Below are 19,562 nucleotides of genomic sequence, written 5' to 3'. Positions count from 1 at the left end.
GGTTATTCCAGTGGGCTGATGGATTTCTCACAAATTTAAACATTCATTTTATATGAATTTAGGCAGTTTTATTTTGCTGGTGTGTCTCTTTTCGCTTGCCTTATTATATATAATCCACAATTGCAGAATATCTCTCACCAAGTGACCTGTAGCATTTCTGAACCGTTAATAATACAACTGTTTAGCTCAGTTGGTAGAGCACCCGCTGCATGTGTGAAGGCTTGTTGCAGAAGCCCAGGGTTTGAACTCAACGTGTCATTCCCCGTCTCTTTCTCCCCGCATTCCTGTGAATCTTTAGCTGTCTCTCTCGGCAATAAAAAGCTTGAAAACAATGCAACTGTTAAACCAATCCAGTTTACACTTTGCATGCAGCCATATGTGTTCGAATTTGTGTGTGCTTAATTAGGATATGCCATTTGGAGAGTTCACAAGCTGTGATTTGAAGTACTTGATTATGTTTTCTTCTGGTCTTATACGGGTATTCTAAAATGTCTTACGTTTTTAAACCCTTGTTTTCTTTCTCCTTTTTTTATATGCTGAACGACTTAATCACATACAGTTATACAGATTGTATTCAGGTTATATTCCCCCAACATTGAAGACGTTCAATGTTTACATTGAGTAAAAGTGAAATTTTCATACCCAGAAAAGAAAAAGTGATGTCGGTTTTAACAGTGCTTGTATACAGATGTGCAGGGTTGATGCAACAGTTCACTAAATCATTTAAATGAAACATTTTACTTAAAACCTGATTAAGCAATTGTACTTTTTGTAATTTTTTAAAATGATTTCAATAAAATTGGGAAACTTTAAAAAATGATCTGTGTTTTATTAAATGGCATCAATATACTTACAACAAAACTAAATGCTAATAAGCCAAATATTTGAGAATTAAATATCTATATTTTACAGTACAGTAATTTACTGTACATGTACTTTATACATATAATAGGTAATAGCTATATTCAAAGCAGGATTTATTCTTGTGTCTATAAAAATAGTATTACTGTATGTAGATATGATGTTTTTATCTGATACTGACTGCTGACAATACATTACACATGTCTTTTTCCAAGCGTAAGTCCAGAAAAATATATCTTGCTTCATGTTTTAAACTTTCCACATCCATGTGTTGCCTCTTGTTCTTTCCCTTCTGTGCAGTAACCAGAAGAGTGCAGCACTGAGCAGGCTCTTGACTAGACAGATGCCAGTGTGAAATATGCAACCCATATTGTGTAACCAGTCATGAAGCACATGGAAAAGGCAGATTGTGATAGTAAGAGACAAAAAGAAGAACCAAACTAGCAACTTTGCAAGTTTCTCTTCCTTTACAGATCTTTTTTAGTTTTAGTTTTCATTCAGCTCTGTGGCCACAGTTCACACTGGAATGTAAAGGCATCTGAATGTAGATTTTCACCTCAGTGAGAAAGGTGGAGAGTCAAGGGTGCTCATCAATATGTGAGAAATTCTTGCCGACAATCTTAACACAACACACACCTAATATTTTCTTCACATAACAAAGTAATAATGAACAGCCTTTGCATTCATGGCCTAGCAGAGATTCACAGACACTAGACAGTAACACCTCGCTGTGCTGCTGTTTGGCAGCCTGCTCTGCACTCCACACTAGCTCTTTGAGACATGACGGAGGAGTCATAAAGCCTACGCACAAACAAACTAGCTGGGAGGCCGATTCACAGCTAATGACCTTAAAATGTGAAGAAGAAAATTAACCCCCAGATAAGGTGGATATTTCCAACAGACACTATCATGCCTTTAAGTATGTGTTTTCACTTAAATCCATAACCGAGGGGCTTCATTTAAAAAAAAACACACCTCATTACATACATAAAACTACGTACACACACATGCAGTAAGATTAATGGGCCTCGAAAAAACATCATACAATGAAGCTACAGTACAAACTACAAAATAAGTTGTGTCTTGCTAACTAAACCTCGATAACCTCCCTGTCATCAAAGCACTCATAAAATTTAAACTTGTCCTGTCTTGTATGAGGGAGTGTTTTTGGTAGAAAGATACTCTTCTGGAGAAATTAGAGTTTTAACAAGCTGACGCAAATTCCTGTTAAATATTGAAATCAAAACTACTTAACACATGTCAATTGAATTCAGTTAGTTGTAGTCAGTGTGAAACTTTATTTTATTTCTCCTATGTTTAATGCAAAAGTGTATTTTCCAACAGTACAGCCATTAACACCATCTGCATTGACACAATGTACACATTCATTCAGGATCAAGAGATTTCTGTGTTTTGATGTATTCACTTATCCATTCATAATTATTGACTGGCAAAGCAGTTCACTATATTAGCATTGCTTTGAGCCTCCAGCCCTCAATTCTCAATTAACAGTGTCTAAACTATCTATACTCTCCTTTGATATTAGTTAATATACGTTTGAGAATATTGCACAAATCATGTTTAGTTTATAACACTGGTTCAGTAAAAGTAAACAACTCAAAACTTAAAGCCACTATATGTTGGAAATAAAAATGTCAGCATTTAATGTTAATCATCAAAATTAAAAGTTATTTCCTGATTGTTTCACAGCGGTTATTTCGGTTGCGGTTGTTTCACAGCGGCACCTGATCCTGTCTGAATGATGTATGAACCCTGCATGAAAGCAACACACAAACTTCTAAATCTATTTTCCTCTGGATCGTCATTTTTCTCTACAAACAAAAACTTACGCCATCGTACAGTACAGTAATAGTTTAAAATATGCTTCTCATACATGTCTTATATTTTGTATAATATGTTGAAAACATTAATACAAAAGCCTCATTGGAAATGCAGTTAATACACTTGTCTGATGAAGACATATGTATATGTGTCTGTGTGTGTACTGTATACATTGTAACACACAGCAGGTTAAGACAGAGATCAACAGGGTCACATTAATAGGTCTGTGTTTATTTGCTGGAAAAGCATCAGAGGCCCCTTGATGTTGATCTCCACAGATATGTAAAGTTCCTGGGTTGTACTCTCACGTTCTGGTCACTTTTGTAAACAGAATAATCATTTCAACTGGTTCCACTTCATCACTGACCTTTATAACCCACTACTCACCTATTCCCACATGAGCCCACTCTCTGCTGAGAGATTGATGTGTGCACACAAAAAATGTCCTCACACCACTGATGGCTTTAGCCTTCTTACAGAGAAGAAAGTGAGTGTGAATTTTAATGCATTCACCTTCAAATGCACATACAGCATTATAAATTTAATTCAAGGCTCACCATATGCTGACACATTCTTATTTTTTATTATCTACATTTATCTTAAATAAAATAAAAATAAAAAAATTAATGAGGTGCTTGGAAGGTGACTTTCCCAAGTGGATTCATCAACAGCTGTACGACGATCTGACAGAGATAAACATCTGTTTGTTCATTGAGGTGAGTTTTATACATTAGCTTCCATTCACATTTTTACATATATTAGTTACATACAGTATTATTTGTGTCAGCAGTCCTGTTTCAATATGTATGTTTCATGTCAAATGTAATCTTTTGCATGGCAACTGGCCAGTTTAACCGGACCTGTAACCAAAATGATGCTATATTGGTCACAAACAATGACCAATGACCAATGTAAACAATGTGAAAAAATGTGAAATGGTAACCGGCAACACCTGCAAGTAATGCAGGTAACGTATAGTAGAGGTACATTAAATGGTTAAAATGATCCCCCAGGGTAAATGAAGCTTACTGGATGGAGGAGCTCTAACATTCTTTAGATTCGCAATCCTCCATTACTAGTTATATACTTGTTTACAAATATATAATTAGGAGCATCAAGTTATTTTTCTTTCAGTGTGGATGCTGTTTTCAGCTACAACTATTAGCTAGCGTTAGTCAGGGTCAGTCATATGGTTTCAGAAATGTCGTCACATGCACAGGATTGCACCACACATCTGTAAAGGCCATGAGTCTAAGGCCATTTTGAAAATATCACTTATATTACACAATATCACATTTTTTGATTATGCAGCCAGTATCCAGTATATTCTGTGTCTTGGTCCATCTCAAAGCCCCAAGCTGGTTGCGCAAGCTTCCTTCTTCCAACCACTTTAAAAAAAAAGCCTTAGTTCCTCTTCATTACATTTTCTGTCCAGACCACATAACTAAGCATGTAAATGTAGAACATAATATGCTGCTTCACTATTTCAGATCATTCACATGAAAAAGGCCATGAGTTTTTGTTAAGGTCAAAAATACAATACAGCATATACTACTATTGTATCGTGTGTGCTACAGATATACACTTACTGATTCAAGATCAACAGGTCCGTGTTGAACTGAGAAGCCCCTTATCCCATACGACATCATCATATTGTCAGCTAGTGGAGAAATAAACAGCTTTATTTCAATCAAAGGCTGATTTAGTTTTGTGTTTATGCCGTCTCCATGCTGATTTGTCATCCTGTCATCTTACATAGTGTTGGATGGAGGAAATCAGTTAGTCCATGATCAAGTTCCCTCATCACTTTCACCGCTTGACATCCTTCAGTGCCACTAAGGCTATTTTGATGGGTAATCCCTTGAGCATGAAAATAACAATGAGTTCTTTTCCATTCTGAGAGGAGTGAAACTTCAGTTACACAGCAATCCAATTAGTTTCCAAAGGTCACACATCATCATCGTCATCATCATTGTGCTTCAGCCTCCTCTTAGTGCTTTGTCCTCTGTGGCTCCCCCTTTGAGGAAGCTGTCCGGCTGTATCGTGACAAAGCACATACAGTTTCCAAATCTTTTTAAATGTTGTGCGGAATTTCTTGATGCGGAAAGCATATACTATGGGGTTGACGGCCGAGTTGCCATGGCTGAGGATGATGGCAATGGGAATGAGGAACAATGGTTTATCACAAGCAGGACAAAAGAGAGTGATGCTGTTGAGGATGTGAAGAGGAAGCCAGCTAACCGCAAAGAGGAAAAGAACAAGGGCAAGTGACTTAGCAAGCTTGAGCTCCTTGCCAAAGTAGCGGCTTGGGTCTGTGTGACTAGCTGTCACCTAGAGAGAGATAAAGAAGAAGATCATCAGCGTATAAATCTAGCTTTAGTCTAATCAATTAACATTAACATTTATCAGCAAAGTAATTGGCTTTTGAATGCTGCACATCAAACAAAACAAGTTATCCGTCACCTTCTTGTTGAGCTGCTTGTGGATTATGTAGAAAATTTCAACATAGATAGCCAGCATGAGGAGCAGAGGGGGCAGCACCCAGCCAAAGAAGTTGAAGTAGACCATGTAGTCCATGCTGATGACTGTCTCAAATCCACAGGTCACTATGAGGTCATCAGTGATCAGGGAGCCATTGGCCTTGAGATTCTGCAGGTTATTCCAGCCCAACATGGGTGTGAGCCCTACTATAATGGACACCAGCCAACACAATAACACAGCTGTGCCAGCTCGCCGAGGGGTCACGACCCGCTTGTAACTATAGCAGGAACGGAGAATGATGTATCATTAAAAACAAAAACACCTTAAATGGGAAAAAACAGGAACATCTTGTTTTAATGTAGTCCAATAAAACATAGCACATGATTTATAATACGTACTCCCTTTGTGAACCTTATTACGTTACTTTGTGAGTATATCTTGGGGTGTTAGTTCAGTTTTTTCAACTCTGGTCATACTAGACCAAATAAGGCTGTAACAGCAAAACCTTTGAGTGTGTGAACTGTTTTATTTGTAAAAGAAAGTAAGTGGTATTGCTGCAGTTTGTTGGATCGTTGTTCCAGTTCTGCTCCAGTTATTTTGTCCTGTTATTCCAGTTTCTTTTTATTCTCTGTGTGGAATGGCAGCAAGTGATGTACTTTAAATTTGCCCTTTCCTGGAAATCATTGCCTGCATTCTTAGGAACAATGCTGTTCAAAAGAGAAAAACTGTGGGCGTTGTGGTATAACATAACAGTCGTTAATTCTTTGGTATCTTCATAGGATGTCACTTGTCCGGTCTGCTATGTGGACTGGTCCACGAATTAGTCATTGTAGACATAGTAGACTGGGCTGTTTATTTTTCTAATTCCACCTCTACTGCTAAAGAGTAAGTGCTCACTCAATCAGAGAAACGGGGTGAGTAAATCACCTCTGGGCTCATTCTTACTCTCTTGCACATATGATGTACAGTTCTTTCTCTCCTCTTGCCTGGTCCCTTGCTAATCCCACTAACGCTGATGAAAAGGCACAAACACTGAGATCTGTCATACTGTCATATATTTCTCTTTTCCCCTCATTTGCTTTCTCTCACTCGCTCACTCCCTGTCTCATAAAGCACACAATCACAAGTTTATCCAGCGTGAGGCAGACACAACACAGAATGGACGAATACTCAGAGGCTGATCAAAGAGATTCTGAAGAAGGTCTTCTCAGACTTGACAACAGTTTTTATCTCAACTCCATGCACATCTGCCTGAAAAGCTTGGCTGTCTGTCTGCATACAGATCAGGTGCCTGTCTGCCAAAAAGTACCTTCTGGGGTTTAACTGTCTTCCTTCTCTATGTATTTCAACGATTGTTTCCTTCTGCTAAGCATACTTGCAATACTTGGGACCTTTTTTAAATCTCATACATACCACCGTTATCATGGTAGAGTGCGTCCAAATCACTGCTTCTATAAAAAGCAATCAGTGCCTGTTAAACTCTGTCCATCTAGAGACCCAACTCAATTTCTGGCTTCCATTATCACTTACTGTGAGAAAAATACTACTGTTGGTTTAGACCGAGACTTGTCAGGATAGGAGTATCTAGCCAAATGTATCAGCAGTGAGATGGAAGTAAATTTTAGAGTAAATTTTCTTTTTCTATGTGTCTATAAAATATGCTTCTTCTTCTTTTAGGAAGTACCTGACCATTTTTTCTTCTGTTGGTGTCAGTCCTGATGAAACATATTGAATGACCTGATACAGAATATTTTTTAAAATGATAATAACCACTACAATCCAATATGAATGCAATATGTGCTTTTAAAGCCTATACTATTAAATATAATACCATACAATAAATGTGTGAATGTTCTCCGGGTGACAGACTGTAGTGTGTGTGTGCATGTCTCTGTGTGAGTGTTGGTTGCCAGCTTGAGAAACTATGCAGTCCATCAACCAGCCACCGTGAGCTATTGACCAATCATGCATTCTCTTGCCAGACTCGTCAGGCTTATTGTTAAATGAGCCAAATTTAAGTAGAAACTTGAGTTTTCACTAAATCTCTTGTTACCATGCAACAGAAATGTCAGCTTTACCATCGAGTGAGCTATTAACCAGATCAGAGTGAATAAAGAAAAAAGAAAAAGACAACACGCATGACTTACACATGCATTCTGTACATGTTTACCTCCTGCCTGCCTTCTCACAGATGTCAAATTCAACAGCTTAAAAAGTGCCAAATGGGTCTTGACGTATCTTTGGACCTCAAGCATCTCAGTGTAAATCCTAAATATATACAATTTGAATTGTACCCATCTATCTATAGCTTCTGTGTGGTGCAGATTTGCAGCTGAAAAACAAATGTATACATCCAATAATCATCTAAATCCTACAACCTAAATATTCTTTATAGAGAAAATATTTAACAATCAGATGATGTGTACATTCAAAGTACGAACAGGCAAACCGTGTATGTTGTGTATGTATATGAAGTGTACACCTAAGTACATTGATAAATAATAAATGAATAAATCTAAATTTGTATTAAAATCAGGTAATAAAATAGAAAAGCTCTAAAAAAAACACTGACTGAATCACTGACCCTCACACTCCCAGTAAGGATATTACAGAGCAGATTAATGTGGCCCTATATCAAGGTTAGACTACTGTAACTAATTCAAATAATTACACACACACATTCAGGTTGTACTGTAAATTACAGTCATCTGTGGCTAAAAATTTAAATCCAGCATGACACTGTAACGACCGTCCTGGTCGGTGCCCTTGGTTCAAGCAGCGGTCCAGACACAAAGGCTTCCTCTGTAAACGAGACATAATACTATAAAAACTAGAAGAATTCAAAGCTTTACCTCATGGGTATTTTGACTCTCAGATAGCGGTCGATGGCGATGGCCAGCAGCGCCAGGATTGAACTTTGAGTGAGGACAAGCACCGTGCAGGCGACCAACAAGCAACTGTAAAAGTGCGTCTGGAGTCCGATGCTGATGGTTATGGCGAGGGGGATGACAAGAGCCCCGACCGCAATGTCAGCCAAGGCCAGTGAGACGATGAAACAAAACGTGGTGTCTCTCAGGGACCGGTTAATGCGCACAGCCCAGACCACCATCACGTTACCGATGACCGACGACACGGCGATCAGCACCTCCATCCCGATGTAGAGGGCTGTAGTGGCAGACAGACCCGAAGGCATGTTCACGGATGCCGAAAGGAGTGTGCGCTCAGCGGAGAAAACAGCCTGGGCACGTCGAGGGAGTTCCGTGTTTGAGTTTGTGCGCACCAACTGAGACACCCTGACTTAGGTTTCACATGTTTTATGTCATGGGTAGCATACGTAGTGTCTGTTGCTCTAATTTATTTTAGGATCAGGTCCAGGGTATAGAGGTGCGCGCCAGATGTAGAAGTTGGTCTCCATATGGTCCAGAGGCGGCGATTCCGAGAATGAAGTGGCCCCTGCAGTCCTGCTGGCGAAGGGACAGGACGGGCCGTGGGTGCTGAATGAGTCACAAGCAGGTCTCTAAAGAGCAGATTAATAGAGCTGCTCTCCTCTATATCCGGCATGTGTCAAAGGTCGGAAAAATAAACAGAATTAATCCAAAAGAGTTTTTCTTGCTTAAGCAGAGTAATTTCTCTATCAGCCCATTTAAAAGAATACATTCCCTTTATTTGGCTTCAGATGTGAGCCAGTGTTTTATTTCTTTCAGTTTCCAGCTCAGTTATGGTGATATTCACCAGGGAGTTCAAATTATTATGTATAAAAAAGGCTCATGTTCTTTCTGCAAAGTCACATGTGAATGAAAGCTCGCCCTCTATGGGAGTGGACAGTCCTGAGGAGGAGAATGTCATGTATTCATATGGTTGCACCTTACTGTCAGTGATGCACTAACTTAAATGACGAAATGCTTTCGTCATTTAAACTCACTTCTATGTGATAAACAAAAACTTATTTTGACCACAAGGCTCCCAAAAATGTGATTATTTCTGATGTTTCTCTTCGGTATGACTACGGGCTGTGACACAGAAGGTAAACAAGCTAAAGACAGCATGTGCTTTGTGTTGGGTGGGGGTGGTTGAGTAATAAAACAATATTGGACATCATCAGCTTGGTATTGGTGAAAAACAGCAGGATGAGCAAAAATGCACGCATGCATGTAAATGAGACACAAGCTGCAGAAAAGTGTGTGATTGCATATATGTGCAAATACGTGCTGTTCACACCAATAGGTATAGTGCCTTCCTCTGCATTTGCAAATGGGACTGCAGTTTTTGAAAGCACTTTGGACAGCCTTAACCAACTTCTCCAGTTAGAGAAGAGATCAACACTTTGACAACCTGTTCAGAGAAAATGACAAATGTGGAGAGATCTTTCGTTCACCTTGACTACAGTGAAGGTCTTCCCCTGTGGAACATTTATGACTGTCTCAGTCTTCAATCATTCATGCGTCTGTAACTCCTGTCTGACTTTTATCAAGTCTGCAAGATCATTTCCACCACTGCTGATTAAATAAGTCAGGGGAAGTCAACTCATGGGCACTCTGAAATACTTTCCTGGATTTAAGCAGCCTCTTGCTGATAAGTAAATACGACAATTAATTCCTAAGCCGATAGGAATGCAGAAATCATGAGGAGGTGCCTGAAATATTTTGGATTTATGACATAAGAAGGTGCAATTTTTGTTAAAGGTGCACTCACACTTTATTTTACAATCAAATGGCAAGAAGTTGACTGAATTGATGGTTAAAAGCTTTGTATATAACGCAGTTGTCTACTCTTTTCTCATTTCCCTTTATTTGCCATAAAGATTAGACAAATCATACTGTATTCTTTCTTTGGTGGTATTGATTAATTGAGTGGTGATTTACAGTCTTCAGAAAAAACAGAAAAACAGCTGTCTCATGTTGTCATGTCATAATATAACTTGTCTACGTCGATATAAAGATAGTTTACTGATAATCGATGTGTCTTGAAGTGTCCTTCTTTTAAGGTGAGGAATTCATTCTCTTCTTTGAGAACAGTGTTATGTTGAGCCCAGAAAGTGATCTATTCTTTTTCAGTGCTGGGTAACAACAATAAAAACTGACTTGAACTGGCCCACTTACTGTACCAAATATACGTACAATAATGTCAGGAGAGCTTCAATTTATTCACCAGAAAAGGTTAAAAGTTAAAAGTTTTGGATCATGGGATACATTTGTTAATTAAAACTTTACAGTGTATTATGTTCATATGTTGTCTGTGATTTCCATACGTCTAAAATAAAATCTTGGTACTTTTCCTTTAATATTAACAGATGTAAAGAAACTGTTTGTCCGCACCCTACAGGCGAATCACCATTAACAAGGGTGGAAAGGGTGCAATGTTACTGCATTTCACCAGCGAGTTGACATCAGTGACCATTTTATAATGGTGATTAAGTAACCTTGCATTAGTTTCCATCATGCTCTTAAAGCATGATATGATACTGATAAATCTATATATAACTTTGTGAGATGATGGCAGGTAATACTTAAGGTCATGTTGTATTTGCAGTTAAAAAAATTCTATTTGGTTTTTTTTTTTTCAACATAATCAGATTCAGGCTTATGTGACTGAATCAGAGCTGATGATCTTATGCAAACGTTTCCTTGTAAATGACTGTTCTGTGTCTTACAGGAAACTTTTGGGTGGTCTGTGTCAGTGCTCTCCATCGTCATGTTGTGACTGTCCTGCATTACTCAGGATCAGCATGAAGATGCAAACTCTGAATGGTGCATTAAAGTTCTGCTTTTATCTTAAGAGCATATGCAATAATACACATCCCACATCTGAATAAGATGAGCGTGAGACACAGGAGACTTGTGATAACTAAATATTTATGATACAGTAGATGACCACATCAGTTAGTAAATATGAAAAAACTTTTACACAACAGTCCCTTTTATGGAACAGTTCCTCACTCAGTGACACAGTAACAGTTGTTTTCACTTTTTAGGCATCAGTTACCTTCCTAACTGCTGCGTAGCACAGTGATCCAAACAAAAAATTACTACAGGAAGAGGGGTCTATACTAATCCCAAGAGTGCCACGCAATATCTGGGAGTTGTTTTAATTAAGACAGATCAGTGCGTAGACTATTTGTCACAATGTCCCACTTTATCCGTAGGCTGTCAGCTCCAGTCTGTCGCCACCGCTGAGCCAACAGATGCAGGTAAGCAGCATGAGAGCTCAGGCTGAATGGGGCTGTGTAATCACAGAATAACTGAACTGAATCGGTTCCTCTGTCACATCTGACACAATCAGGACACTCTGGGTTTGGAGAGGACCTCAGATCTTTTTCTACAAGGCTGTCATGATTCTTCCACACATCTCTGTAAATATTTTCTCAGGTCGACACATACACGAAACAGTGAAGTACTGTATTTAGAAGTGGTGTGCAGAAGTTGTGTGCAATTATCCTGTTTGTATAGCATTGCGCTACCAGACAGAGAGCTGTGTTGCTTGTTCAGTGTTGGTTGCAGATCAGTTTCACTGAACTGAAGGCTAATGTGATCTTAATGCAAAAACGGAGGCCCAGTTCATCTGTAACTTTGAAAATGATAAGGCAAGATTATTACTTCACTGTGTTATAGTTTCATAACACTGAATCACTGATCACACATGTTGCAATCCAACAGCTATTTCACAGACTCAGTTTTGAGTCATTTGTCCTTTACTTGAGTCTTTCTATTGAACTACTTCTTTCTACTTCTTCTCCACAAAACGACAGAGGGAAAAATCGTAGTTTTTTTACCTGTCAGTTACACTAGTTGCACTAGTTGAACTAAATCACCCGACTATATTAAAAAGAGGTAAAGCTAGTTCAACCTTGACCTTAAAGGACCAGTGTGTAGGATTTAGTACCATCTAGTGGTTCAAACCTCTCATTTGACCCCATCTATACTAGCGTGAAGGAGAAAATACAGTGGCTGAAAAAAGTGTGAAAAACATGAAATGGACAGTCTAGAGCCACCGTTTAGTTTGTCCATTGCAGGCTACTGTAGAAACATGACTTTGTGGAAGAGGGCCTTCAGTGTAAATATAAAAGTCTCATTCTAAGGTACCAGAACATAGTGATTCTTGATTGTTGGTGATTGGTGATTGTACAGTAATGAAAACATTGTTATGCATATTCAATTTTCCTAAATTCTGTAGAATTTAAATGTAAATGTATGACTGTAACTGTAAATAGAACACCAAACTGGACCTTTAATGACAACCAGTAGTTTTACCTTTTATAATTTAAGTGCATTAGTAGTGATGGTGATCTGCAACTTTGCCTCTAGATGAACAAAAAAGTACAAAGTGAATTGAATCAGTCAATCGTGTTATTTTCTGACAAAGTGTGAAGAGTTGCTTCATTTGAGCAAAAAGGAAATTTACATTTTAGGTGCATTTCAATGGAGAAGTATCTCAGTAGTTCATCATACCAAGTAAAACTGTGTGGGTGTCACTAGTTATAGTTTATCGTTCTTAACATCTGTTCTCATTATCTGTTTTCTATGGACTTGAGATCAACATAACACTTAAGCTGGAAGCAGCTTTTACTCTGTTTCCACAGGCCTGCTGAATGTTTTCCAGCTTGCACTGAGGTCTATTGTTTTGAATCTCTCTAGTGGCTGCTGAAGCATGATAATTTAAGGAGAGCATGTGCAGCTCCTCATCAACCCTCTGCAGTCCTGCCTAAATGGAGGGAATTGTTCAGACACTTTACTGCTGGGATGAGCCTCATATTACGGGTGCTTCATTTGCTGACCTACAGCATGCAACAGAATATAAGCTGAAGCTGAAACCTGCATATGTGCAATAACTGATAAGTGATGTTCCTGTTGCTCTTATCATGGTATGAGTCTTGTTTTCAAGTTGCAGGGCTAAAGATTTAAAATAACAGAGCATGACAGAGACAGCAGAGATATCCTGATTTTTAGTGCACATCAGAGTGAGTGATGCTACTGTGTGACTTTGGCTGCTCTTCTGATGCCCATAACGAACACTGTGGAATAGCAAAGGAGAGGGGAAGGAGAGTAGGTAGCATCAAGCTGGATGAAAGTGAAGATGGAGAGAAGATTTAAAATTGAAAATGTCAACGATTGGAGGGGCGAATTGGTTCAAGGCAGATAGTGAGCAAAGAGATTATTGACAACTGATGCCTGTTTGTCCTCTTAGTGCATATAAATACTGTAGAGCTCCAAGACTGGCAAAACTCTATCAGGTTTAATTAATTCTTTACACATATACAGGCAGACTTTATTGTCATTATAGTTATGGTACATAAAACATTGCAGAGGAGGCTTAATCCAGAGAGCAGGAGAGATTACCAAAGCATTACATTCATTTTGTTATACAGTACATAAGGAGTGGCGGTGAAAAGAAAGAGAGACCAATTTGTAATAATGGCCTTTAGTGGAGCAATGCAGTGTGTGTGAATGCATGTGTGTTATTTACTGAAGCTTGTACCAAAGTGTCACCCCAAACCTCACTGTCCCTCAACTGACTGACTGCCTCCATCACAGCATTCTTCCACATCTTTATTTACAAAGTGACTCACAACAATACAGGATTGTGACGAATGTAAATCTAAAATAACAAGAAAAGTCAGATGAATTACTGTAAAAAGGTCAGATATCCCTGTGATTTGTGATTTGTGCTGTTCACACTGGATTATATTCAGAGGTATTCTGCCCTCCTGATATATGTAGATAAGAATTACAAAACACCTCTCAATATACAGCAAAATAGTCCAGAAAAACACCGTCCCAGAAAAACACTTTTAATTGAATTTTCAAATTTCCAACAGTGTCAACAAAAACTACCATAAACTAACTAAAAAAAGGCTGACTTTATGACAGAGCTGTTGTATTGACTTGGAATCAACTGTAAAAGTGTACCTAATAAATTGCTGAACTCAAAGGTCAATGGTGAGGTCAGGAAGGAAGAAAGTGTTCAGGAACCTCTGATGTCTTATGCTGTGATAGTTATTGATGCTTGACCAAGGAAAATTAGAGACACTCTCATAGTTCATCAGAAGTGCCTGAGTCAGTCTCACATTCTGTCCAACTCATCCTGGTGGTCAGACTTTAAACCCAAAAATAACACACAAATACTATACGCCCAGAATTAGTCAAAGAGAATGTTTTTACTCATGAAGGTGTTACTGTATTCAACGGCAGGATATTTATTATGACTAGGAAGGCAGCAATAAGTCTCTTCAACCTTGGCCACCACCACCACCAGTGTTGAGATATGGTGGCACCTAGTCAAAGACAAACAATTAATACTGGCGAGGACCTCAAGGAGGTTGAGTTGCACTATGGGAATTATAAAAGCTTGACCATAGTACTATCAACTACAGCCTTCACAGCATCAACTCTAAAACCTTTCTTCTATTAAAAAATCTAGACCAACTTTAGACCTATGGTCACGAGCTTTGGGTAGTGACCGAAAGAATGAGACTGCGAATAGCGGCCAAAATGAGCTTCCTTCGCAGGGTGACTGGGCTCTCCCTTAGAGATAGGGTGAGAAGCTCGGCCATCCACGAGGAGCTCAGAGTAGAACCGCTGCTCCTCTGCATCGAGAGGAACCAGTTAAGGTGGCTCTGGCATCTCGTGAGGATGCCTCCTGGACGTCTCCCTGGTGAGATGTTCCGGGCACGTTCTCGGGGAAGACCCAGGACACGCTGGAGGGACTATGTCTCTCGGCTGGCCTGGGAACACCTTGGGGTCCCCCTGGGAGAGCAAGAAGAAGTGGCTGGGGAGAGGGACGTCTGGGCTTCCCTGCTGAAGCTGCTGCCTCCACGACCAGTACCGGAAAAGCGGTAGAAGACGAACGAACCAACCAACTTTAGAGAACAGCAACATTAAAAAACTGAAGTAACACATCCGGTATGGTCAGTTAGTAATCAAGATGTCTATGTGTTGAAATCTATTTGGTTTTCTTCTTTACTGACATAAAGTAAAACCGCTTCTCAAAAATGACTCTTCCTTCCTCTCCCCATCGGCCTGAAAACCTCCTCTTCCTGATGATTCAAAACGCCTGGGGTACAAACACTAACACTCCCCTGGTGCTCTGAGCTCACAGTTTGGGCGGCCTGGCCAACAAAGCGACATTAACTAACATAGCATAATTTGCACCAGTTTACTTTACTGTCCATCAGGAAACTCTGTAAATCACAGAGAGTTGAGACAGAGTAGCTGGAGGCCATCAGGGGCAAAAGCAGAAACCTTTTCTCCATAAAATATAATCCAGTTTCACCAAAATAGGTAGAATAGCTGGGTGGCTGTAAAGCGTTACATATGTCTACCCAGAGGACAAAGTTAGTAAGTATGCAAGAACAGGCGTAGGAGGTGAGGAGTGTTGTTCTATGTTCTTGTTCTGTTATTCTATGGAAAAGTTGTATAATCTTGCTCTAAGAAGAGATGAGGTCCACATTATTGTTCTAAAAACAACCATGTGTGCTCAGAGTGAATCAGATATAACCTCTTAAAGTCTCTTTAGGGGTTTTGTTAGAAGTTGTGCACCCTTTTATTTTCTCTAAATCCACAACTCAGTAAATTAAACATAACTGAAACAATTCCAGTAACACTCTACAGGGCTTAATCAGTGACACATTTATGGCATCTTCAGGTCAGATACAGAAGTCCTGGAGGCTTTTGGATAGTTTGGGATTTTATCAAAACTTCCCAGAACCTTAATGATAACATTGATTATTAACATAATTAGTTTGTATCTAGTCTGGAATCATCCTGCATGCTTATTTTATTTAACCAACAGTGATGTCTCAGAGATGAAAAGTGGCTTGTGTACTGCCTCTCTTATTTAGTTTCACTTTTAATAACAGTAAGTCATTTTAGAAATGACTACTTGGGAATGATTACACAACTAGCAACTCTCTCACGGCCAGAAGACCCGATATTAAAAGATCATTGAAAATTCACGCCCCCATAATGTAGAAACAAAATTCCACTAAAATTTTTCCTGTAACAATCAAAAATATCATATAATAATATGTGGGAAAGTAAGGGAAGTCATCCATGGCTCCATAAATATCACATTTCTTGGATCAAAGAAGACTGACAACAACCAGACTTTACCATCCCTAAAGCCACACTTCTAGCATGCTAGCGCGTGAAAAGTAATAAAATTATTATTTCAATATCATTCAGCTTTTATTAGTTCAAAACGACCAACTTTATCTTTGTGTACAAAAATATGGAGTTTAAATAAACTGAGACCTCTTAACTGATTTTAATATAATGTGACTATATTTATATACTATGTGACTATGTTTGTGTTGCCATGTCATAAATAGGTGACCTGTCCAATAAATCATGGGATATACTCCAGCCCCACATGGTCCTGAACAGGATGACTGTTTATATAAAACATTACCCTGAGCATGGTTGTCACTTGGAAAATTAGCTATGGAGACCAGGCTGTAAACATGTTCACTGCTGCTGTGTAGTTGGACTTTAATATGGGGGCTTATGGAGGTTGAAATGTTCTGTAGCCAACCTCAAGTGGACGTTCAAGGAACTGCAATTTTTGGCACATTGGCTTCATTTCATAACCATGGAGTTTGCTGCTTGGTTTCTGAGTTTCTAGCATGCCATGTATGGATCAAGCATATATCCTGAGGTCAGTGTGGATAGTGTTAAATCTTAGATTGTTATGGGGACACCGGACTTCTCTCCATGAGATACAGAGCAGCTGTATGTTTGTGTTTAGGAAAGCAGGATTAATCATTACTATGCTAACCGAGGTTAGGGCTCTCTCACTCCCCAGACAAAACAGATAGGTAAATAACGTAGAAGCCTCTACATGGACATATTCTGAAGGCATGCAGACGAGCCAGAGAGGAGAGGACAGCTTCTTTAAAATTGGGCTGGAATCATGTCTGACAAGTGTATTGATAAATCCTCCATTCTCTTTGGCCAAGCTTCAATAAACCTATAAAATAAAACATAAAATACCTTGGACTCCTGTGCACTTTCTATCCACTGACTGAACTGGAGAATAATATCCCCCACAACAGTTTCTATGCTGCTTTTCTCACTTTTGTTCGTTGAACCTTTTCAAGTAAGAATGCAGAATACACATTCTAGCACTGTCTAATTATTGATTAGAATATATTATTAGTTATATATCAGTTTGACATTTTCAACAAAACCTTTCACAGAGTTGTGCATGATCTTCATCTGCACCAGGAAGGGAACAAAAAAAAATGTTGTTTCATGTCTCTGTTTCTGGTAAACAACATGCTAATTATGCATTTAGAGCCATGGAGTGTTCACAGTATCTCTTTTAGCAGTTCCAACATGGAGCATAATAATGAATATACACTAACATTTTTACTTGCATTTCTTTGGAAATTGTCTGAGTGTGTGTTTGTCTCATGTCGTCATGCACCTCAGGCCTCCTTTGTCAACCCTGTCTCCATTTCCACAGTATATACAACTAATTTGTTTTTACAATAAGCTTTGAGAAGGCAGGGTGACCTTGGTGGAAGCTGAGATAATGTAACATCATTACCAGCGAGGTGGTTGTTGACTAGCCTTCACAGCTAGTGTCTATTTAATGAAACAAGTCATTTTATTTCTCATTTCTAACATTGAAAAAATAAAAAGATATACTCATCTGTTGTAGAGTGAAGTTGTGTGTTACAGGATCAGGCGAAATGTAAATGCTGAGCTCTAAGCCAAGGCTGAGTTGGTGTCCAGTCTGACTTGTTAATAACATTCACCAGTGGTGTCTCTGGGCCATGAAACTAATACTTTGCATAAACGGTCTGTGAAAGGGGCATCTTTAAATCCCTCTTGAGAAGATACAAAAAAAAAAAGACACATCGTTATCAATGCTCAAATACTTATCACAGAAACACATCGATGTTTGACTCTGAGATTAGTGGCTGTGTTTGTTTGTTTATTCTCATTATTTAAATCTTCAGATACAAATTTTCTTTTTTGAAATATGTCCGTATGTTCTATGCCTTCTTTTTTGTTATATACGTAAAATCATGACTAGTACTTGTACCTCCTGATTGGCTCCTGATCTTTAATCCTTCTTATCTGAATTGGTGTGAATCATTTTTTTAAAAACAATTATATAGGTACATTTATTGTCTATATTATTTTCATTATAAATATGAAATGTTGCATTTATGGTTACTCTAACAGGACCGAGCAGTCTGTCTGTCGCTGGCTGCCAAGCTCCTCTTAGTGAGAATGAGGTGCTTTTGGGTGTGCTCTCTCTTCATTGTTTGCTTTCCTGAACACAGTGCACCCATCCATCAATCTACCCCGCCTCTGTGCCACATGGCATGTTAACAAGAATCAAACATGTGGAAATGATAAACCTTTAATGGAAGAAGCGGGATGCATAATAATCAGACTCTGATCGTCTCAGCACGACCTGGCAGATTATTTGCAGTCTGCATGCATTGGACATATTTTATAATAAGATGTCTCACAGCAGTTGGGATATCACATCACCATCAATGTGATGAGGGAGATTGTTGCTAAGCCAGAAATCTCACAGTCTGCATACAAAAAAGTACTTGGGCAGCTGTTGTGTAAGCTTGATTCATTGTGACAGTTGGGCTGTTAGCATTGTGTCATCAGAGGGTTCACGTACAACTGGGACTGATGTGACGTACTGAGCAAACACCAGATCTCTACTTCAGATTTGTAATGCCAGAGTACAATTTAGTCTTGAATCTGTGACTGTTTTATCATTTAAAAATATCATTATATCAAATATCAAATACCATATGAATGAATGTAAGACAGATTTACCTACATTCTGTGAGAGAGCTAGCATCAAACATGTTTCTTCCTTTACAAAATGGGAGATTTTTATCTATTTTATAAGATCATCATATGAATTTAATATGTTACACTGTGAGTGAGACAAAACAAGTAATTTGAAGACCTCTATGGACCTCCATAAAGTCGTAATAAAAGAGTCAAACATGACAAAAATATCAAAAAGCTCAAACAAATTAAACATTTTTTATTATACTACTTATTTGGTTCTGACACATATTTAGTCAATTATCTTTTGAACAGCTTATACTCATCAGAGTCACAGTGGGGTTGGAGCCTATCCCAGCTGACTTTGGGCGAGAGGTGGGGTACACCATGGACAAGTCGCCAGTTCATCACAGGACACATAGAGACAAACAACCATTCACAAACACATTCACACCCACGACCAATTTATGGTCACCAATTAACCTATTAAGTGCATGTGTCTGGACTGTGGGAGGAAGCCAGAGTACCTGGTAACTGAAAACACTGACAGCTAAACACACTGAGCACCAACCATTTCAGCTAGCTACCTCACTGCAGTTAACCTTTGTGAGAAAA

At 38.8% G+C, this 19,562-nt stretch overlaps 1 protein-coding gene across 1 annotated transcript; it reads right to left on the bottom strand.

The window, feature by feature from the left end:
* Nucleotides 1-3,164: 3,164 nt before the first annotated feature.
* Nucleotides 3,165-8,979, bottom strand: LOC109140254 (adenosine receptor A1). Its single transcript, XM_019266550.2, has 3 exons — nucleotides 8,037-8,979; nucleotides 5,167-5,461; nucleotides 3,165-5,034 (listed from the first exon to the last, which is right to left on the bottom strand). The coding sequence occupies exons 1-3, from the start codon at nucleotides 8,375-8,377 to the stop codon at nucleotides 4,651-4,653; spliced, it is 1,020 nt and encodes a 339-aa protein (XP_019122095.1). The 5' UTR covers nucleotides 8,378-8,979; the 3' UTR covers nucleotides 3,165-4,650.
* Between the last annotated feature and the right edge of the window lie 10,583 nt (nucleotides 8,980-19,562).

This window comes from Larimichthys crocea, chromosome VI (genome assembly GCF_000972845.2).
Source record: "Larimichthys crocea isolate SSNF chromosome VI, L_crocea_2.0, whole genome shotgun sequence".
Taxonomy (NCBI): domain Eukaryota; kingdom Metazoa; phylum Chordata; class Actinopteri; family Sciaenidae; genus Larimichthys; species Larimichthys crocea.
Note: the sequence above shows the minus strand (reverse complement) of the source record. Positions and strands in the feature narration are given on the sequence as shown.